This window comes from Lonchura striata, chromosome 1 (genome assembly GCF_046129695.1).
Source record: "Lonchura striata isolate bLonStr1 chromosome 1, bLonStr1.mat, whole genome shotgun sequence".
Taxonomy (NCBI): Eukaryota; Metazoa; Chordata; class Aves; order Passeriformes; family Estrildidae; genus Lonchura; species Lonchura striata.
The window spans coordinates 48,300,794-48,325,181 of NC_134603.1; the positions used below are offsets into that span (position 1 = coordinate 48,300,794).

General features: G+C 36.8%; 1 protein-coding gene across 1 annotated transcript in view; it reads right to left on the reverse strand.

Annotated features, from left to right (window-relative positions):
- Positions 1–2,072: 2,072 nt before the first annotated feature.
- The window catches only part of YES1 (YES proto-oncogene 1, Src family tyrosine kinase), a 49,253-nt gene continuing 26,937 nt past the window's right edge, over positions 2,073–24,388 (reverse strand). Inside the window, exons 2-12 of the mRNA XM_021551570.3 lie at positions 17,917–18,189; positions 13,718–13,817; positions 12,960–13,058; positions 9,875–9,978; positions 9,540–9,689; positions 9,161–9,316; positions 8,712–8,891; positions 6,384–6,460; positions 5,901–6,054; positions 5,255–5,386; positions 2,073–4,554 (exon numbers count right to left, since the gene is read on the reverse strand). Coding sequence (XP_021407245.1) covers positions 4,346–4,554; positions 5,255–5,386; positions 5,901–6,054; positions 6,384–6,460; positions 8,712–8,891; positions 9,161–9,316; positions 9,540–9,689; positions 9,875–9,978; positions 12,960–13,058; positions 13,718–13,817; positions 17,917–18,181 — 1,626 coding nt within the window. The 5' untranslated portion in view covers positions 18,182–18,189 and the 3' untranslated portion in view covers positions 2,073–4,345. The remainder of the gene's footprint in view (positions 4,555–5,254; positions 5,387–5,900; positions 6,055–6,383; positions 6,461–8,711; positions 8,892–9,160; positions 9,317–9,539; positions 9,690–9,874; positions 9,979–12,959; positions 13,059–13,717; positions 13,818–17,916; positions 18,190–24,388) is intronic.

Consider the following 24,388-nt stretch of genomic DNA (forward strand, 5'->3'; position numbering starts at 1 on the left):
CAGAGCCACCAGAGAGAACAGAAGCAGCACTTGGCATTAGCCTTGCTCCATTTCCACTGTGCACAAAGGAACAGATGCTCTTCAGTTCCACTGCATTTTTACCTCCTTTTCAAAATATGAGACAAAAATATATGACATCTGCCATGCCACACCCCTCAGCCTGCTTCCCTCTGCTCAGTGAAGAAGTGTGGTACCTTAGCTACTTGCCTCCATCCTTCTATCCTACTCGCCCCCTTTTTCTCCCCTATGCTTAGGGAGAAAGAAGCAGGGAAGCTGTTGCTGTTTCTGTAGCTAACTCTCTGTGTCACTAGGAAAAAGTGCAAAGAAAATAATCTGGTTCTTGAGGAAATGCTAAAGTCTGCAGCTGAGGGCAAAATTCTTCTGTGGGTTCTGCTTCCAACTCTCAACACCTTCACAACAGTCTCTCACAGCTGACACCCAGCTAGCCAGGATTCTTGATCAGAACCCAGGCTTCACACTCCAGGCTGTTACATCGAAAATAGATACAACCACCTCATTTCCATCTCCTGACTCTTCCCACCCTATCTTGGAAAGGTGTCTGTCAGAGATGTATATCTGGGGAGATGCTCCCAGCCCCACACTGACACTTTCCTGCAGTGTCTGGAAGGTCAAAGGCAGTTTTGTTCCTGTAATACAATGAGGCTGAAGTGGGAGCAAGATGGTCTATGAAGGCACCTGCACTCTCAGACATTTGCACAGAGCCCAAGTATCTACTGCACAAGGCAATAGTTATTGGGTGAATTGCAGTTCTGGACTGAGGCACTTACCCACCCAGACCTGCTTCTGGTGCCCAGATCAGTTTTTCCAATCTAGCCCTAAATTCCTTAAGCCAGGTGTGAGGATTTGAATCTCCTGCTTAGCTTATGTTGAGTGCTCCTGTGTTTGAAACTCAAAGTGATTGAATAGCTCTAAGTAAAGTCGTATCGGGGGTACATTACCACAAATACAATCATCTACAGTATCTCCACAGAAAACACAAAAACTGAGAAGTTTATTGAACAGTTGAAAATAACAAAAGTGGGGGCTCATTAAGTTTACTTCCTTATACTCATTTATACTCACTCCAGATGCAGAAAACGTGTTCTAGAATAAACAGTATTGTAGATGACTGTGGGTAAGACAGCATTTTCCCTTTTTTCTGCCCATCAGCAAACTCTAAAAGTCTTTCTTTAAAAAAAAAACAAAACACCCGACCAATCAAAATAACCCAACAAACCCAACAAAAACCCCTCTAAACATTTCCATGGCTACTTTTCAGTCATAAAGGCTACTCACAAGTCTAGTGAAAAGACAATTCAGTGGTTGTAACAATAAGAACACATAAGGTTCTTTTCATAATGCTTTAAGCTAAAGTAGGAATGTACTTTATCCAATTAGGATCATACACATGTTTACACTTGGAAGTTTACTCAAAAATACTATGAAAATATTCCTAAAATACTACAGCTTGAAACAATGCATGACAGAAACAGTCTGCAGGCCTAGCATGCAGAATGGGAATCACAAGGTTTGGATGGACAACAGAAAGGAGTACAGATTACCAGAAATTATGATTGTTCTCATTAAAAATAGTAAAACATAAATTACATTATATGAAATACTAAAAATACAATAAACTTTGCAGTTTGTAGGTTCTGTTAGAAGAATGGTTTTAGTGCTATGCTAGTTATTACTGAAACTCAAACAGTACTAGCTCCTTGACCTACAGTGGCACTGCATAGACATGCCAGGATCTGCACTTTGAGTCGTACTGGTTGTTGAGACAGGTAACATTCAATGAGGCTGAGATAAAAATATTGGCTATCACAAGAACAAATGTATAAAATTCCCTGAAAAATCAGACAGAAGTGAACAGTAGCTGCTAATCCCAGAGAAAACAAGAGGGAGGATATGTGCTTGCCTTACAGTGTGACAGCGACTCCCAGCTGAGAGTTTAAGTTGGACTTGCTCTCACAAGAATCCCAAGTCCACCTGTCTGTCCACCACAGGGGTTTGTTTTAAGCCTAAGCAGAATTGTTCTAACCCATTCCTGCCAAGGACCTGTGAACCGGTCTAGAAAATGTCTCTATTTTAACAACAATAATGCACAATGAACTCACAATGCTGTATGGAAGTACAATTTACAGAGGATAAAAAGAACCTCAGGAATGTTTTATTCCCATTCTTCTCCCCTCAATGTGAAGGCTATTCTGCTTTTGTCCCCCTCCCACCTTCTCCCCCCCCACCTCAAATAAGCAGATGCAATCAAGGTGAAATTTATTTTGAACCAATTCTGCAAAACAGTTCAACAATGCCATACTTTATAAAAATACTTAGTTACATAATTAAACTTATTACTATTTATATAAAAAGTGTGAATGTGAATTTTAAACTCTGTTAGGGTAAGAACCACATCAAGGTTTTCAGGTGAAACAAATAAATTTTCATAAACATACAAACTCTTTTGGAGAAGTTTTATAATACACAACCATTTACAATGAACACGTTCATTAAGTTTAGTGTTTTATTCCTTTACTATACAAGTGTTATTACAATGAACTGTTCCATTCAGTAATTAAAAACCTAACCAATGCCAGTGTCATTTTTGGCATTTTTTGTTATGACTGTATTAATACATAAACTCATATGATTGTGTTATTAATTTTAAAATATTTAGAAAAATTAAAATGTCATAATATTTTTTTTGGGTTTTTTGAGTATTTTGTGTATGCATTTTTTGTTTTGTTTTTATTTTTCTTACAGAAAGCCCTTTTAAAATTTGATAACCACAGATGTACAGTTGATGAGCAATGATGAGGGAAAATGAAAAATGATGGCACTGCTCCTACACATATCTGTTTGGTAGTTAGATTCAATGTAGTGTAAACCCATGAATGTTAAGTTTAGTACCAGAACTCTATTACCAGCTTTTCTGAATTCATTTGTTGGATAGCTTCACAATGATAATATGAATTCCAAGCCAGTAACTAAGTAAGAGTGTTTCAAAATTAAAGTATATAAGCTTGATCAGAAATTCAAGAACCTCATGCAACTTGTTGAGTAAAAGACTTGATGTTATTGCTTGATATGTCAGTAGCCAAAGAAAATAAATCCAGATGTAGTGTCAGCTGGGCTGAATGCCAGCACTTTTCATGACTTGGACAATATTAAATATATTTTATCCCTTTACTTTTTAAACTTTCACATTTTATTTCACTTATTTTTAGTTAAATAATTCTGTAGGAAGGGCAAAAGTGGGAAGAGCAACTGTGTGTGTGTCTTAATAGCCAAGAAAAGCAAAAGTGCAATCAAATCCCTGAATTAGTGACAGATAGCACTTGTGGCACCCACCCTCGTTAACGCTTACAAGCCACATACAACAGTACCAAACCTGTCTCTGAAAAAGGACTAAAAGGTGGCCATTTACCAGCTTCAGTCTTGCTTTCCTGGTGAACTTTGTACCTTTGTTCAGGTAGTCTTCCCATATAAAAGCTCGCTGTTCCACTGGAGCTTAAAAGATTAAAGGCTTCCCCCCTGTGATTGTATTACATAGCTTCAAGTTCAAATATCATCATACTTTATCAACACAATTTTACAAAATATTACCTCATTTTCTAGTTACCTTCATTATTCTTAATTAGCTATGCAGAAAGAAAAAAGAAAAAATCTTTCATGCTACTTTCCAGTTATATTAACACAGTGCATATGCTCTCTAATCTCACTATTGAGGTCTACCATTTAGATCAAGTTTCTCATTCATTGTTCCAATTTCTCTTTTTACCTGCCTACCCTAATTAAGTCCATGAATGTGGAAGCTTAAAGATTGAGACTATAAATCAAATACAGTTGTACCACCTTTTGTTTTGATGGGGATGGGGGGCACACACATGTAGTTTTAAACACAGGAGTTTTACTGAACTGGAATAGAATTGCTTGGTCCCACAAAGTTCTGCTTCAAAAAGGCCTTACCCCAAGATCACTAATTCCAGATCCCTCATTAGTAGAATGATTAGCAAATACTAGGAGAATAAAGGATTTGAAACATTGGTTTTTCTGCTATTGTTCACACCAACACTCATTTTTTCTGCCCTGTATTTTCAGTAAGCTTCCTTTGGACCCTGAAAATAAGTTGGGAAAGAGGAAAAAATAAAAATATGTCATTGGTAAATCAGAGTATAACACTTTAAAAGTGGTTTTGTGCAACTGCATTATGAAATTCCAGTTTGCCATTAAGAGCATGCAAAGTAGCGAAGATTTTCTTTCCTGTGATTCCTTAGAGACTTCAGGAATTCTTTGCAAGTCTTTTACATTTGGCAGATTTGTGCATATTATATAGACTGTTGGCTTATAAATTGTCTCCAGGCTGGTACTGTGGTTCTGTAGCAGTAAAGTAGTCCTCCAAGAAAGACTGTATATATTCAAATGTTGGTCTCTCATCAGGGTCCTTCTTCCAACACAGTTTCATTAACTCATGGAGAGATTCTGGGCAGCCTTGTGGACAAGGCATCCTATAGCCACGTTCCACTTGTTCCAGAACTTCTCGGTTCACCATTCCTAAAAGGAAAGCATATTAGCTCTGAATGATATTATGCAAAGAACAGTTTCCCAAAGTTTTTCGAGAACTTTTGCAGCTGCAACACATCTGGTTCTATCACAGAACCCTTAATAAATGCACTTTATAGTCAATGAATTTATTACATTTTGCATTAAATACACTTTCTGAAAAATATTTCAGTACATTGGTAATTCCTCAACACTTGGTCCTTTTCCTTTTCCCACTGTATTGGACCTGTGCTTTCAGAGAGGAAACTAGCTTCTCCCTGCTTTAAGTTCCACTCAAGGACCACTTAATTTGAAATCAGGCCAAGAATTAGGCTTTATATATCCCTTAGAACTGCCTTACACATTCCAGATCCAGCAAAATGTTTCGTTTCAAAAACTGGTTTAGCAGGTTCAGTGTAGTGATTCCCTGTATAGTCTGGGAATATGTAAAAAGTAGAAAAATCAGGAACAGACAGATAGAAAACCGTCAGTCACATTTAGAACTGCTATTATCTTAAAACATTTTAAAATATGCAATATTTAATCTGAAAATAAACCAAAGTATCTTTGTGAACAAAGGAACCAGTGAGGTGTGACTAAGTTTTTGTTTCTGCTTGTCAACTGTGGGCTCTGAATGAAGGGAGAAAGTACAAAAGGTAACTTCAGAGGCAGAGAATACAACAAAGAAAAGTCTATTAAATCTCCCTGTTACCTGGATATGGCACTCTCCCCTTAGTTACCAGCTCCGTCAGTAAAATTCCAAATGACCACACATCCGACTTGATTGTAAACCGACCATACAACGCTGCTTCTGGAGCGGTCCATTTAATTGGAAATTTAGCTCCTACAAACATTGCAAGGACAGATTCTCAATTTTCCCTTACTAATCCATAGTTTGCTTACACTTCAAAATATTTTGAAAAGAATAATGCACTAAAAATACTTTTATACTTTGCTTTATTGATAAAATTCAAGGTGGTATAGGTATTTTAATATTTCTCAAACTAGGACAGCAACTACTGGCTACAATATCTGGAAGCACTAAAGACATTTGAGAGTATATGTTTCAAAAAGTGAGACTGATGAACAATTACTCTGGAATCTCATCTCTCTTCAAACTGTAGCATGTTTTATCCCCCAAAAAGAATTAAACATGCTTTTTGAAAACACAAACTGCCACATAAGTTTGAACAAAGGATTGTGCTTAGGCGAGGGGCTCACCTAAACAGAGCTGTGAAAGCACATTTCCATGCATGATCTTTATCCATGAACACAGAATACACAGCCATGTTCTAAATGTAATAGTTCTAAGCAATTGAAAGCCAACTAGTCTTATTAAATAAATTAACTGGCCTTACCTTGTCTTGCAGTGTACTCATTGTCCTCTATTAACCTTGCTAAACCAAAATCTGCTATTTTACACACAAGATTGTCTCCTACAAGAATGTTAGCTGCCCGGAGGTCCCTGTGGATGTAGTTCATTCTTTCAATGTAAGCCATGCCATCCGCAATCTCAAAAAGAAAAGTGTTATAAAAGGTTATTTTTCATGACTATATACATTTCTCCCAAGCATTAAGCTGCATACACTTATTTCAGCTCCATTCCCATTGTACAAGTGTAGGAATTACAGCATAGCAACCAAGAGCTTGGCACTGATTAGTGTGTCTGGCTGTGCAGTATCTGCTAATTGCAAACCAGACTGTTTCCTTTCTGACAAATTACAAACCCACAACAGAAGGTGTAACACAGAGCAGCATACAACAGCCAGAGCATTTGATATTTATGTTTAGTTGATATGTGATACCTCTTCTCTAAGCACAAAACACAGTTTTTTTGGTACCTGAGCAGCCATGTCGACCAGCTGTGGAAGTTTTAAGTATTTCCCTTCCCCTTCTTTAAGGAAGTCTAGCAAGCTGCCTGTAAAACATAACACATTTTGGGGACAAAAAGAGAGGAAATAGCATAAACATTAACTTGACCTGAAAACACAAAGGAGATCTTTTTCTTAGACATTATGATTGACACATTTATCTCATGAAATCTGTATTTGAAAATCCATAATTTACTAGAATATGTGACCCAGTGATCATGCCCATAGTTACCTTTGCACTGGCAACTAATTAGTGCAATTCTAGCCAAGTGGTTTGGAATGCACTTCAATAATGCAAATAACTAAATGCTAATAAAACAGACTGTTTTATTATTTATTACTATTTATTGTTGCTGTTTCTGGCAATACACTGGAAATTTTCCAGTGTTGTTGGTATCAGTGCTCCTCCTAGCTGGACTTTCTTCCACTGTGAGATTTGTAATTACAGAACAAAAAAACCTCTATACCTTTACTTACATTTTTATCCCAGACTCAATCATGTACTATAGAAATTATTTTGATATTTTTGCTTTTATTTTGTTGCTTTTTCTTTCTTACAGGGAAAACTATCTTCCATTCTTTATGAGATCTTATTTCCTCCCATTTATATAATGCAATCATACCCAGAACATTACATGAGCAGTATCTGAAATCAGTTCCAAGGACCTGTGCTTCTGTTAAGACTCCAACCTTTACTTGTGCAGTAAAGCTTTGTGTCTACATAACACTTTCCCTACAGGTAGCATTATGTCACATGAGGTAAGAATATGACCTCTTTCCTAAGAAACTGGTGAAGATTTGTAACTAATCATTCTTGTCCAAATTACAGTAAAAAAATTGCAAATGTGGCCATGGTGGAGAAAGAAATCACTTGACTGTAAATCCTGAAGTGGATTCATAGCAGTTCACAGCAGTAACTCTATGAGTTAGATTTCTCCAACATATCTTTAGTAACTTGCTGTATTTCTGCACAATGAAAGTAAAAATGTGGCAGGCCAGACCCATACTGCAGCTGCTGCTTGCTGTGTGTATTTGCACAGACTTTTTCTGACCTTGTTTCATGAGATCAAAGAACTGAAGAGGAGCAAAGATTTCACACTGATTTCTAGTAACCTGTCTGCACTGCAAAAAACAGTTGGATACTTTGCAATTTGTACCTGCTTATTTTCCTTGTAAAATGGGAAATGAAAAAAACATTATTCTACTAGCTTAGAACAAAGGAGTTCTATGGGTTTTTTGCAAAATATGAGAAGTCAGATGAAAGCTATAAAAAGAAACTTCCAACTGCATTTTGAATCCATAATTTAGACAAATTACAATTCTTTACTTCTGCTTTTACAAGTTCTGCTAGTGAACTTTGTTTTTCTTTAGACAGTTATAAATATTATTTCCTTACTGCATTACTAAAGCTGATTTCTGAACAATGAAAACTGATTTTGCATGGCTGTCTAGTGTTATTAGGAACAAAAATACAGAAGGAAGTTCTTACATTTTCTGTTCCTTTTTACCTTTTTAATCTTATACTTTAAAAATCTCATTCAAACAGGAAAAAAGTAAACCCATGCATTTGTAGCATAGTACTGAACACAACTAGCCAATCCCTTGCTTCTGTATCTTATGAGGATAGTGAAATTTCTCCATGAGTTGAACAGAAGTCTGCATTTTATAAAAAATTGAATAATTGACTTAGAAATCTGCTGCTTCTTAACAGTCATATGCTTATGATGTTTATGTCTACATTCTGCCTAAATCGCTAAATCTCTCTTTCAGCAGCAGGGGGAGGGGGAAATGACATACAGCAAAGGAAGAAGGATCAAAGACTGAAAACAAGGGGATAAAGGAGGGAGTCTGCGGAAAAAAAACACTCAACCTCTTTAAAATTTACTATTACACTGCTGGGAAAGAAACAACAAAAGACCCAAGCTCAACATGTTTCATTGTTAGCATGACCTGTCTACAGGCAGACATACTCTCATAATAATACTCCCAGCTATACTGTTCAATTTAAATGTGATAAAGGAGAAAAATAAATAAATATAAAAATAAGGAGAAAAACCCCCCAGTCTTGTACTTGGAAGATTAGCAAGGGTGACACAGATGTGCAAAAAAATCATGCCTCTGCCCATAATCTAAATCAGAACTCTTCCAAGTAGGTCAAGCGTCACTCATTTTAATTTAATCAAAATTAACACTTATACTCCAGTTAGCTTATATGTATCATTAATTAAACATTTGATTTGTTGCTGAGGTCTTAAATAACCTTTGAAATGTAGTATTTCTAACTATTCTGTTCCACACCTTTTGTCATGAATTCAGTGACGATGTAGATTGGTTCCTCAGAAACGACTGCATACAGTGGAACAAGCTTGTCATGTCGTAGCTTCTTCATGATCTGAGCCTCCTGTAGGAAAGCCTCTGGCATCATTGTACCAGGTTTTAGTGTCTTGATTGCTACTTTTGTGGTTCCATTCCATGTTCCTAGAAAAACAGATCAGGTTTTATTTCCCATTGTAATACTTAAAGAGATTTTCTGCTGAAACTTTTTTTGCTTCTGTTTTCTTAGCTAACAGAATAATAATAAACTAGAACTATACTGAATATTAATTTTACCATTACATGCATGATTATGTATTTTTCCCCCTTCATTTCTCTACGATACTATATTTTCAGAACCCGACAGCGACTTACTTAAAATATCAAGAAAACTCTTACAGGAACAACCAAAATGTGTCACATTAAGCTCTTACCCATCCATACTTCACCAAAACATCCTTGGCCCAACTTAACTTCCAGCCTCAAAGATTCTCTAGGAATTTCCCAAGCATCTTTTGCTAGTCCCTGTGTTTGTGGTTTCACAGTGGGACACACAGTTGTTAGCTTATGACACAGCCCATCAGCATGTTCTGGAAAACAGAAAAAGTAGTTAACAGCTTCACAGTTAAGCAAGGGTAAGACTATAACAAAAGTAATGACTTAATGTTGATAAAAAATAACTAGTCCATTTACTTTTTGTTGAAATCAGAAAGAAATTTTATAGTTGTGGATTTTAAGAATAAGCTGTGGATGCAGTCCTCCTTCCTCACAGTAAGCACAGGGTAACACTGGGACACTGGAACTTGGGCTTACCTCTGTAGTGTTTCACCAATTTCTGTAGAGATTCAAATTGTGCTCTGGTTGTGATATAGTATCCACCATTGTCAAGTTTCCTGATTTTGTAGTGTTTTACATTATCACCTCTGACCTCATCCCAGTCACGTATAGAAAGGGAATAAGCACCTAGGAAAAAAGTCACATCTGGTTCTTCACCAAAATATAAAAAGGTATTTAACCTATCTCCCCAGGTGTCATTGTACATGTTGTGCACATTCATGTGTATCATGGGACAGGCATAAAAACGTTCACCTTGGTGCTGGGGAGAGCAGGGAATGGGAGAGAGAAGAGATACAAAGACACATACATACCTTTAGTGGTTTCACTCTCTCTTACTAAGAAAATACCACGCTGGTTCCCAGGATTTAAAAGTAGCCTTTCTGCATCCTTCCTGCCCATCTTACCAAAATACCACCTAGAAAATTTAAAAGGAAATGTGTAAATGAAAGCTTCCTCTGCTTTGGTACTCAAATAAACAAAAGATTTCTAAATCTCAAGCACTGACTCCACTAATATTCCAAAATATTTGCTGGGCTACAAGTATCCCAAAGCAGATACAGATCAATGAAAGCAATGATATCCATATAAACAAAATATTAAGATGGCCTATTTCTATATGACTCTATTTTCTGTTACTTACAAAACACATGTAAAGAGGCCTGTATCTGCAAATACTATGGTTTTCTGCTGGTTTAACAACGGACATCAACTGTTAACAGTGAAAGGACGACCCTCCTCAGGCTAGGTTTTCAGGCCAAGATGAATCAGATAACACACTTTAGGAGCACATTCAAAACTTTAGTAGCTGAAACTCCCTTCTTTAAAAAGTTTTTACTTTATGTTAGAAAACAATATTTAATGCAAAGTAACTATACATAAATATCATTGGATGACAGGTTCATTCTGGTTGGAAGGACCCTTGGAGTTCTCTGGTCCAGCCTCCTGATGCAGGCAGGGTCAGCAGTGATATCACACCTAGTTGTTCAGGATGTAGCCCTCTTCAGGCTTAGAAACTCTGAAGGACTGACCACCAACCTGGGCAGGCTGTACCCCCACCTGGCTGTCCTCAGGACAAAAATGTTTCTTATGTTCAGCTGGAAACTCTCCTGTTTCAATTTCTGTTGCCTCCCATCGTTCTCTACCTCAGTAGAGACATTTGAGACATTTTTCTATTCATCATTTAGGACCCTACCCTACGGTAAGGTCATTAACTTCTCCGTAAGTAACATTCCAAATTGCTGAATTATTCTGATACCAAAAAGAACACAGATGTTTTAGATTAGCATTTTTTCTTGCCTTCAGCTCTTTCACATAAGGAGTTTTTTCTTCCATACTCCCACAGCGTGCCCATCCTGATGAACAGCCTGTCCTGAGCCAGTGATAATTTTAAGGTCCATCTTCATATGAATCCCCAGACTTTGGAATAAGATTTATTTCTTATTTTTATTAAATGCCTCAGAAATTACAAAGTGATGTAAAGTGTAAATTTCTAACATTTTGTCTGTCACTATCTTATTGTCAAGCTAATTTGGCTTTGTGAGTGATGGGAAAAGTAGTACTGGAAATTGCTGCAAAACAATGGCTTTGTGGGTGAAATATTTTCTGGGGAAAAAATGTAGATAAAGAGGGAGCACTTTGTTGGCCATGAACAGAATGGCCTGTGCAATCACATGGGAATTTGAAACTTATTTTTACATTTTGTTGTATTTGCAAGTTTGAGTGTTGAAGGAGATGTGCTAAGTTAGAAATGAATATGAGAGTATACACACTGGAGACAATTTGGATGTAAGTTAAAATCTTACAGAAGCAAACTTTAATCCTAGTTCATAACTACACATGAAAATGCCTCTTCCCCAGACTACAACAATTTACAAACTATATTGTTAAGTGTTGTTTTATTTCACTACCTATAAAATAATAGTAGGGTTGAATTGCTTTCTTTCTTAGAGACAATTAAATATTTATATTATAGTGTCATTAAAAAAAGCACACAAACAATATGGATCCTGTCAAAAGCAATTTCTGCTATAAATGCCTCCAGGCTTAGAAAAGGCCACAGACAAAATCTTGGCAACTTGGGGCTCTGTATGGCATTTGCACTTGTATCTCTAATTGCAGTCGCTACACAAAATCTACAAACTCTATCAAAGCACAGGGCTAACAAACTCTAAAGTAAATGAACTGCATTCCAAATGCTGTGTGGATATTCCATAAAATTAGCATTGGTTATTTAAAATAAACAGTTTTTAGAAAGTTCCTCATTCATCACCCTCTACTCTCACCTCTAGTCATCACATAAACCTATGACAAATCCCACCACTTTATCCTGGCCAGTGTTTAGGAACCATGCTTTTTTTTAAAGGGCTATAATTTCCATTTTACCACCACTGCAGTTATAATGGCTTAAGCTTTTATTGCATGGTTTAAAAAAAAAGAAATCTTTGACGTTTTATCCCAAAAAATAAACAAAGTTGATAATTTTAAAACCAGATCAAACTCAAGGGTCTAAAAGAACAGAGCATCTTTGATGCAATCATTTTTTAATAGCTCAGAGCCAATTGAGAGCAGCAGTAGCAGCAATATGCTAAAGCCTCAGCCTGAGATTCAGGGAACATTTTGGAAATCAGGCACTTTTCCCAGACGTGCAGTAGCTAACAGAAGTGCACAGATCACATATCAGTGAACTGCTGATTGGCAGTATCATGCCTGTATACTGAAACAAGAGCTGTGCAATTTTATATTTCTAGTACAACAAATATAATCCCTTGGAACAAAGATAACCCAAAATTCTACTCCAACCTATGGGTTCCACAGTCATTTTATGTGAATGCCTAAGCTAAATAAATGTAGGAAGTAGTGGTACACAAAGCAGTATAATTTTCCAAATTCATAGCAGTCCTTAGCATATCAAATAATCTTACCACCAAAAAGTTATTACAGATAAATAGATTAACAAGAATTGTACACACAAATGCTCTTTTAGAATGTAAGGTTAGGTAATACCAAGTATATAGCTGATCTTGACTCAGGGTTTGGCAAGCAAAAATAGGGATAAAAACCTAGAGTAGTTGACGGTGTGTGAACTCTTTAGCTAAAACCCATAAATTTTTGCTTTATATGATACACAAGGCATGCCCTTCAATTTTTATCATTACTGAATTCTCCTATTCTTTCTCATTTAGCCTTGCATGTAGCAAGCATGCAGAAAACATCTGCATGTGTGTCCACCTCATGCTTACTAATAATTACACCTTTGACATAAGCCAAGCAGCACTGCTAACCTTTCATTAACAGTATTTTCCTACTTCATCCTTAAATGTTACATATAATGAATTCAAAAAACAGTATCACCACAAGGTAGGAAGTGTGTAAAATTGACAGGATACAGTGTCTTACTCTTCTGCTTGAATGGAGTCTGCAGGAGCTACATAATTGCTTGGGATGTAGCCTGTCTTTCCCGTAGCAATGGATCTTGCTTCCCACCAGTCTCCTTCCCTGCAATGAAACATCATTACCTCTTCCACATATAAACAACACATAATTGTGTACCATGTGTAATGTACTCATGTATGAAAGGCAGGTAAATTTAGGTAACATGTTATTTTAATTATGAGGGCATCTCCTAGTTTGTGCTGTGCCTACGCACATCTTGTGAGCAACACAAATGCCTCTTAGTGGAATTTAATATTTTAAAGATTTGGGGCTTGTTTTTTTGCTGCAAAACCAAAATGCTTTATGGCAGATGTGTAAATAAACTTCTGAGTTGTCTAATCTTCATCTGCCTTCATCTCCAAATCAGAGAGTAACTCCAGGTGCAGAGTCTGGGATGGAGCAGTACCTGTCCCCACCTCTGCTGCCCCTAAAGGGGGTAGCTGTGCCTTGCTGGGGCAGGCAGCGGAAGTCACCCAACCAAGAAGCGCCTTGGGGTTACCGCAGTTGCTACAGTTCTCCATCTGCACCCAAACCCTGATCTCAAGTAAGTATTAGCAGTATTATATATTTTAACCCTATGCTTGTTGAATATTGAATGTATTTTAAAAAATAAATAAAAAATAATCTACCCTTCACTGAAATAGGATACATGGATTTCCAGAAGAACTAAGGATCTAAATATTCCAAACAACCCAGTGAGGTCTGTGAATGAGAACACTTACGTGTTATTTATTATCTGGAACCGTTCACCTTTCTTAAATGAAAGGTCATCTGTAGTTCTAGCTTCATAATCATATAAGGCCACAAATACAGTAACACCACCTTAGGAAAAAGAAAAAAAAATTCCCGTATGATAAAGCAGTAATGTTACAACACTTGATTTAAGGACTTGTCCATGAAACAATAAATCAATTTTGGAAGCAACCAAACACTCTGGGTTGCATCTTATTTTGGAAGACAGATCAATAACCTGATAATTCTTTAGGACAGAGCTATGCCTATAAACAGACATTCTGAAAATATGCTTCCACACTACAAAAGGCCACTAGACACATCACTGGAACTACATTAATAATTACAGCACTTATATACAGAAACCTGCATGACGCATCAGTAAAAAACCCAAACCCATAGCTTCTTTATTAAGCTTGCTTCTTGTTAAGAAATGCAATTCTGGAAGAACCTACATCACCACAATGGTGAACCATCAGCCACTAATTTTCACAGAAGTGAAAGTTCCTGTTGCACTTATCTATAAATACCTGATGCATTCCCAACTTTTTGAGGTTACACATCAAGACGTACCCAAGAAACTGAACCAGAAATTAAAGTATTCTCTTGGAGACAAAGATATTCCTCTGCTTTAGCACTAATGATTTTTTTTTGATGCCACCAAGTCTCCACACCCGTGAAACAGACCCTTGCTGAGGATGATCCATCAGTGCATTACTCCAGAGAACAAGGACCAAGACAGGACACATAAGGAACGCCAGCACTCCACCAACCCTAAGGAATCCACTTTCCCATCCCACTGCTGGAATAGCACACATTGCTGAACATGTCCCCAAATAGGGCAGATGTGAGAGAGGTGGATGATAGGAAGGCTTCTACACTTACAAGCAGAAAACATTTTTCTATACTTCAAAGAACTAATCTATAAAACTGCCAAGAGAGAGAAGAGGAAGAGGGAAAAGAGAACAGGCTGTTTGAGATGCACAAGCTACTAGCAAAAATAAAGAACCATGTACCATAACCATGAGAAAGTTAAAATAGAAAATCTCAAACAATTTAGAAAGACTTTTTAGGGCCTAGAAATGCTATTTCTCAGTCTAATTAACATTTAGGAAGCCCAATGATCATCCAAACAATAATATATTTTAAAATGTATAATGCTACATCTCTAATATGCACATATACATATCAGGATATACATGAAAGTCCACCAAGAGAAACATGTTGCATCTAATTTAGGTCTTAGAATTAGCATGACTGTGATCAGAAAGAAAGAATACATAATGCAATGGGGACAATCTGTATGTAATATTATTTTGCAACTTTCTGACATAAGAGCTCCTAATCACCTAAGTTTGATTTGGAGTCTTCCTGTGGTTAAAAGTCTCTCAGCAGGCTTCAGCTGGAAATGAATTTACAGTTCTGCTAGGAAAAACAGAACAAAATCCCTGCAGGAGGGTAGAGTAATTGAGCTTTTTTTTTAAGTGTGATTTATGAACTCAAAATGAATTTAATATGTTCCTTAGAAGTTAGTGGCTCCTAATTGAAGTTAAAAATCAAAACGGTTCTATCAATTTTTCTCTTTGTTACTACATTATTTTGATGACACAAACTGACAGGTGGAGCAGGAAAATACTGATGGTACCAACTGTATTCACACAAACAGAAAGCAAGTCTTATGGAAATAAACTATCCCCAGAAAATTCTTCAGCAGATGAAAACAAACATTATTCTCAAGTCACAATATCACAAAAGTTATTAACTGCATATAAAGAAAGTAAAAAAAATTCAGCTAACCAAAAAACCTCTTTTTATTCTTAGTCACAAGTGTTATTTCTTCATAGCAAAGGAAATAATAATAAAATACCTGAAGAGAATGGCATCAGCACAGACTGATTTAAACAAACATACTGTCAAATGATATTTCAAGTCTCTTGCAGCTGTATTCTTTGTGAACCACTGTGAGGTGATCTAGTTTAGCTGCTCAAACGATCTGTAGTCACAAGACTTCCCTTAAAGATTTTCCTTTTATTAGGTCAGTATGCCATCCTCTAATCTATGACTGGTTTTGGAGAGAAATCTTTACCTTCTTGTTCAGCAAGGGGATAACAGAGCACTAGCATAGCTTCATGGAAGGCAAGAACAGCAGTCCATTTTACTGTTTTGATTTTCAGCAATATTCTGTGAATTCAAAGTATCTGAAGACAGTGTGTAATAGAGGAGCAGTGTGACTAACTCAGATTTCTTCTTCTTTTCTGCTCTAGAGGAATAAAAGATGGCTCAACTTTTCAGCCTTACTACAGGCCATGATGACAACCATATCATACTCCTGTCACTCATCACTGATCAACTGGATAAGTACTACTGACATTTACATCCTGTTTGACAAGCCCATCTATTCACCTCTCTTGTGAAGCAAAGGTTGGCAGAATGTGACCCAGTGTTTTATTGGTCACAAATACAAAAAGCTTACACCAGATGAAGGCTGTCATCTCATTTTCTCACAAAAACACCCAATTTTGATTGATCTGAAAGGCAGTACTGAATGTATCAAATAATTGTTAGTGCAATTTTATTTATGTATGTATGTATTTATGTATGTATGTTTTTTTGTGGATGGGCTGATTTTACAGAACAAGGAGGAATAATTTCATATGCAGTATCATTTTGCCTAATTGCAAAACAATGGGAGCATTCACACGAATCAGCCTGCCTGCTGATAAATGATTTCACACTGATGAGATATCAGACTCTCTTTTAATGAGAAATCTCTCTTGTTGACTCTGGTTCAAGATATTACATGCTGAACAACCAGCAGGAACAGGCAAGAGAACATCCCTTCTGGTCTCTGCAGCAAAGGATTTGTGGTACCCAGTGGGGGAACTACATTCCTGATGTCTGGTTATGCCCAGGAGTGCCTGCATGCACTGCTGGAGAATCCTACATGACCAAAGAACCAGATTCTTGGGTCTTGGGGGAGATGAAATACAATAAACTTTCCTCAGCAGAGCTAATGAAAATAAATAAATGCTGCCCTTATTTAATTTCTGCATATGTTCATCCAAAAGAGGGATTCAGAGCTGACTCATAAATGATACAGGCTAGATGTTCATTTTAATTATTTGGTTTTTAATGTATTCCCAAGAAAAGGACTACGAGGCTATCATTACCCGACAATTCATACTTGGCTTCCTAAATTGCCAAGGTCAGAATGTGTTTTCATGGATCTCAGATTTCTTGTGTTTAAAAGACTTTAAATGCCACTGGAACAATGCAAATATTTCAGCACTGTGTGCCAACATTGGAGGTTTGTGAGAAAACTAGAAATAGACTATTAAGGAATTATTTACTCTGTTGTCTGAAGTGTCTGTACAGAGCTTCTAGAATAAATTAGTCTATCTTTTTAGTGTCTCAAAAAAAAAAATCACAGCTTCCTCTCAAAAATATCTATCAACATGATGAAATTAATTACATGGACAAAATCAGTATTTCTGTAATTAAGGTGGGTTTATAACATCAAATGTGCATGTTGCTTTAAAATATTGTATCTTCTATAACTCAGCCAAAAGGTCTTTGTGTGCTGCAAATTCTATCTTTACATTTTTCATTCTGGTTTTCATATGACCACCAAAAATGGGAATTCTACTCTTTCATTCACACATATTGTTCCCATGGTAAAGTACATAGAATATAATGCAACTCCTGTTTAGCTTTATAGATTCATTCAATGTTGCATTAATGTAATTTAAAAGTAATCAGACTTAAAAACAGTTTAAAAAAATCAGTTTCCTGAATCTGAAGTGTTTTTCATTTTGTACATCTCTCCAAGTTTAAAACCATTGTCCCATACACATCCTTTCAACAGCTTACAACTTTTAATGTAGTTTTGTCAACTATTCCCATTATTGTCTTTAGTAACTCTTAAATTTCTCTATGCTGTGATCCTAATTGTCTCCACAAAAATAAAAGCCTAAACACTCAACATTTATGCCCCAGTCACTAGTGAATACAGGCTGAATTATTACATGAGCAGTAAAGATACTGAAAATCAGGAATCTCTAAAAGGAAATTTATTTTAAATTTGTAATTTATTTTGGTGTGGCAAGGTGTCACAGTATTTTTTTTTTACTATGACTGCCAAGCAGCTATAATACTAAATCATAATAGCATCATTTTATGTAACACTTACCTGTTAAAGTACTAGGATATGTACTTGGCACAGCTGAAAATGAAGATGATGCTCCTCCAAAGGGTGTCATTCCTGAAGGCCCTCCAAAAGGAGTCATGGAATGACTATTAAAATTAACTGCTGATCCCTTTATTGATGGTGACTGTGTTGCTTGGCTGGAATCTGATCCATAATGACTGACATGGGAAATAACAGGTTCTGGAGCATTTTCAGTTCTGTATTTCATGGCTGGGCCTTTACCTTCTTTGCTTTTAATGCACCCCATTGTTGCTTCTGTGAGGATGAGAGGGGAAAATAATTAGAAAAAGAATTCACCTTCATGTTGTCTTAAGATAGCTAACACAGGATATTCCCAAAAAGGTAATCCAAATACTAATTTATTACTGTTAAACCCCATGCAGAGTGCAAATTCTGATGGAAAAGTGTTCTGGAATAAAACCTAAAGTATTACCAGACCAGAGAAGTCCTAATTATTTTCCCCTACAACTTCACATAATAACAGCACATTTGGATTATTCTTTGTCCTGATTACTTGATAGGCTGTAAATGGTAACAAAACAGAAAAGGGAGAATCAGGCAACAGATGAGGAAAAGACACTGGAGTCTTTTATAGCAGGGTGGAGGGGGAAACAGATGTGACAAATCCAGACTCAATTATAGGAAGCAAATCCAAAGGAATTATACAAAGAAAACGAATGGGGCATTCCTGCTTTCTTTTTTAAGCATCTGTCAATGAAGTCTTGACCAACCACCAACATCTTTAAAGACACAGAGAAGTTTTCAACCATTGCCAGCCCCAAAAATACATCTCACAAACAAACCTCAGACATTCCCAGCCACAGGATAGGGTTAAGCTCTAGAGTAACTAAAATTGCAAAAAACCCAAGAGCAATTACAATATCCTAAGGGATTTAGGAACTGAACCATGCCTGACAGGTGACAATTTATATCCCTGATGGCCCAGGACTGCCACCAGCTCCCACTACAGGCAGACAGTGCCAGAGCTGTTTACCGTGGGGGCACCTACTACCTGCTGCTGAAGGGAATCAGGGGACCTGTCACCAGCAATTAACACCGACTGAGCCTTAAGAAGTCACCACCTGTCATTTATCAGGTGGTGACAACCAGTAGCAGGCATTTTCTGGCTTACCCCAGTTGGGAAACAAATCAGGAAGAAAACAGCAGCAGCTATTAGATGCAGTACTAGTCTGGCAATAAAATCCCTGTGTTATTTGCAGGAGGGGGTTTAAACATCTACTTTAACTACAAAAGTAAAACCTCTACAGACATAGGAAATCAACTGCTCCACATTCTCTAATGAATCAATTAACAAACAGCAGGAGCCTGAAAGCATGAAAACCACATATTTTGATAAGTACAACAATTTCATGGATTCTAACTAACAATTAGGGAAACACAGTATTTCCCAATGTGTGTCTAATTATTTTTTTCCTTCTCAATGCCTTCACACTTTGTTAACCATTAGACACAGAAATATGGAACAAAGTAAATTTTACTAAACAAATACTGCTGTAATATAGTCACACTGAGAGAAAGTAACACCCTCCGTACAACTAACCGTTACAATAACAAATATATGGCAATATCCTCAAGAACCATGAATCAGAGTTCCTGGAAAGAACAAGGTCCACAGACAGTGAAACACCCTATAAAATGTAATGCTCAAAAAGATTAAGTATATTCATCCTGTCATTTCAGCCCCTAATACTGCAATGTAATACAATTACTGATGCAGAAAGAAGCAGCAACAAAGTCAAATAACTGCCCTTTTACAAATCACATTTAAGGTTTTCCATAGAATAATGAATAATCACAAAGCACACCTTTTCAATTATTTTTAGTTCTTACACTATTATTGCCAACTTATTAACTATGAACAAATGTTAACAGAGCAAGGCTCAAATATGTGAATAAGAATGCAGTGTGCCTAAATACTTTGCAAAAACCACATTACTATCTGCAGTAGAAAAAACAGTTATTAATTCACAACAGAAGTCAAACATTCAGAATCACATCCTTTTAATTTCTTTACCACTGCAAACAGTCACTATAATCCCGAATACTTTCTTTTGGCCATGTGGCTGCCTATTGTGAATTTTTGTCTTCCTCCGAGTTCTACTTGACTATTTCTAAAAAACTTGAATTCTGCTTTTCTGCTAGCATTGAATAAAAACCCAATCACCTTTACAAAAATGTCTTTTCTAGTAGCATTGATTCCTTGCCTGTGGCTGGAAGTTGAGCATACAATTCAAAAGTCCAGCACATGACTAATGTTAATCAAGTAGATTAAAAGGGAAGCACACAGACATCTGTCCAAATGTCCATCACCAATATTTTTCCTTCCTTCTGCCATTTGCCTAACTTGTTGCAGGCTGATAAGACCTCAAGATTAAACAAACAACAACAAAAAAAAAAGTAATAAAAAAACAGACAGCAAACAATTTACCAAGTCCAGTAAAACTGCTGGATTCTGCCCAAGGAATTGCTGATTTGATCAAATGGCTGGTAACTACTATCAACCCGTGCTCACCTGCTAAGGCTGTGATAGCAGCAAGAACTTACTATTGGGACGCTTGAATGTCACAAAGAAAAGCCCTTACTGAAGACCTGAATTCATTCTAGAAAAACAGAATCAGCCTCTCCCTTGCTTCTCCCCTCCCCAGCCACTTCACTGTTAAGGTAATCTTCTTTCAGGGGTTAAAGAGATTAACAGCAGAGATTCAATCAGCACTTCAAAGAGAAAGACATTCAGAAATAAGCAGACAAAAATGTAAACCTCTTTTATAATTGCATACCCATAAAAGAAAACTGGGCAAACTCCTTAGCTTTCAAAAGCAAAAAAATATAGGTGAGAACTACAGTAAAATTCTGTATATGGATTTGTGAAAACAAGTTACAGGCATGAGGGGCGGGAAGAAGACATAAACCAAGAGCGAGTAGTAAAAAAATCCCTGACTGCCCATCCTGTGGGGGTAAACCCCCAACGACTTAGTACTGTTTACTCTTATAATAAATTGCTGGATAAAGAACAAAAAAATCCCTAAGCAGCTGGTGTGCAATGCTGGATTTGATTATTCTGGTACTACATTTGTTATCAAAAATGTATGTAACTGAAATAACTTTACACCTATTTTTATCAACCTTTGCCTGGCCAGAAAAAACATATTAAAGAATACATTTTTGTCATAAAAACCTAACAGCTCTCTTTCTGATGCACTGAACTCTTTAGAAAAGATTCAGATGGCAAATTCCTATTTGCACTGCAGAAGTCCATCTATTTAAAGAAATGCTGGCCTAAGGTATCTCATTCACAAGCCACTGACTTCCCACTAGTTAGATCATACTGGTGTCTGAGGCAATCTATTTGAGTAAATTCACCATCTTTTTCTTACTTTGAAACAAACATTCATCTATTGATTTTGCCCACACGTTTTGGGTGGGAGAGGGTGGCAGTCAGCTTGCTGGAGGTCTATCAGGAAACCATGTTCAGAAAGGCAGGGATTATAAACCAGCTGTCTTGTCCTGCCTTCTAGATGAAAACAAACCTAGGTTAGAATGTTTTCAAGTAGAAACAGAGGCTAAAAAATGGTCACTGTTAAGGACAGTTGAAGGTTAACAGGATGCCCACAGAAATCAACTGAAGAATGAGAGAACCCCAGGAAGTAGGAATCAAATGAAATTTTAGTAGCATGTCACTGGATTTACACTTTTTGGAGAAGTCATAAAAAGGGCAACAGATAATTGCCATTCAATACTCTACAAACATCCCAGACAACTAAGAAGGCCCTCAATAAACTCTCTGACAAGATGAGAGCTCCAAGAAAGTCAATGCTGCCCTCTTATCTTCCCAACTCCTTTTTATAGCAGAGTGCCAGACAAGAGGAAAGCTTTGTTCAACAAGAATTGAAAAGTGTGGCCAGTAAAGACTTTGTGTTGGCATTTTTCTGTTTTCCTTAAAGGATGAGCTACCAGACCAAGAGAGGCAAGTTTTTCTTCTAAAGCCATTGTATCTTAGCATACTGACAAATTCCCTCAGGTTGTCTGCAGCTCTGTCCACCCAGCCCAGAGACCTAAATGTCACAAAGAACTAGTCGTTTATTTAATGTGTCTTTGCTCCTTCCAGTTGGTAGTTACAGAAGTCACTCTTTGGTTCCTTCGGACACAGGATTGTCAGGAGTGCTTCAATGAAGGTCTCCTACTGACATGAAGGAAGATTAGATAAAGCTCTCATTGTAAGAGGTGATTCCAACTTGGGTGAATAAACTGTGTTCCAGCCACATCCCTTAAAGCAAAGCAGCCTGCAAATGCCATGAAACACTGTGTTCCCTTTCCCCCATCAATACCAAGATTTTGATACCTCTGAAATCCTGTACCAAAGGACTGAGGGAGGCTCATGTTTGTTTCACTTGCTGTAATGCATTTGATAACAAAACCCCTCCATTATTAAAAAAAAAAAAAAAAAAACAAACCCAAACCAACAACAACAAAACAACCAAACAAAAGAAAAATGGTGTTTCCTTCTGAGGCCAACTTGAACACCCCTCTGATCTTGCTCTTGTCTTACAATGCAGCATGTCCTGGTTGCCTTACTTTGGCTTGAGTCAGGCCAGGAGTGACAGTCACATGTGGCAGTTTTAATGCACCACAAAGGGAAAGATGCTCTAGGGACTTCCTCTCTTTTCAATCTCTCATATAAACCAGGTACTGTACCTTAACTAAGCAAAAGAAAATCACTAAGGGAAGGGCAGTTTGCAACATTCTGATTTCATTGCTTTTGATTACTGAAATTGTTCATACAGCTAAAAAAGAGCACAGAAGTGATTTTTCACTACAAAAAGTAAGTCAAGTTAGAACAAGCAAAATCAAGTCTCTTTCCAGAAGGATAAGGCAAGACTGCAAATATTTTCCCACCTAAAACATACAAAAAATCCTCCAACTAAAAAGTAACACCCCATGCTACCAAACACGGAAAAATAATTTAATTTGAGGTTCACAAATGGCTCATAAAAAAATGAAAAAAATTTGATGATTTCCACTGCTACTGTAGCTTCACTTCTCTGTGTTAGCATAAAAAAAAATAGTTCTGTCAAGAAAAGACATGCCTTCACTTCTGTGAAACAAATGCCTTACGAAAAGGTCTTACAAAAAGGTCTTCTTAACTTTCAACTAAAGTAATGATTTAAAGTTATTAAAATTTCATGCAGTGATAAAGACAGGATATTCTGTGGGAAGTTTGCTAATGGATCCATTAGCTGGCAGCTGTCTATTTGCTCAAACAAGTGCAGAGCTGATTCCACATGTCACTGGAGACACAGAACCTATACTGGCTTTTTGTACGCTGGGCAAATAGCATAGAGCATCTGCCAAACAGCTGGCTTCAACTGGTGGTATTGAAAAATCATTTATTAGATGTGACAGAGACAGAAAAAAATGAAAACCACTAGTAAAGAGGCTAACATGTCTTTAGCCAATACGATAACATCCAGCTAATTCAGTCTATCTTTAATGGGTCACTACTTTGGTATGAAAACAAGAGTAGCCTTTCTTGTCTACAAAACAACCTGCCTTGTTTATAAAGGACAGTAAACTAAAGAACTGTCCTGAGTTCTTTGCAGAGTATATTCAATTTTTAAAAATTATGTTTTTTATCATGGGATATAATTTATCTTTTATGAGCTGTCATAAATTGCAGGGTTTGCTTATTTTACCATGAACAATCCATGACATTTCAAAGAATGATGTTCTACTGTATTCAGTTTTATAATTAGCAGCAACATTAGTGTAATGAGGCCTTAGAGAGTCTGCATCATTATGCATTTAAAGTGCAACTGACATGACCTTGCAATTAACGATCTAATAAGGAACAAAAAGTGAAGATAGAGGAAGAATCATTAAAAAAAACCCCACTGAAGCAAGCATTTATTTTACTTGAAATTCAATGCTTACCACACATCTTTGTGGAGTTCTACACCAAAAAGTAACAACAAACCAGTACTATTAGACTTCATCTTGCCCATACACTAGAATAGGTATTTAAAACCATGCTCTTTATTTTGAGGCAATCTGAACTTTTGAATCCTAATGGTTATACAGACCTAGTGCTTCTTTGATCATGACTATACAAACATATTAAACAAAAAAATCTGGGGCTGCTGTGATAATGATTTTGATTTCATAGCAACAGAACAGACTCCAGATTGTTTACTAATAAGCCCATTGTAGCAAACAGAGGATTCTGTACAGAGAAAAAACTGAGTATAAAAATGCTTTTTAGGTGGACATTTTGAATTTCAGAGTCAAAACATATTGGAAATATTACATATTGCTATTCCAGTTTGTGTTTTTCACAGGACTCAGAATTTTGAATTTGCTTTAAATTAATGATTGATACTGATCCTTCTACTGGAGGAACCAGTTAACTGGCTTACGAGATCACAACAACCGTGCTCTG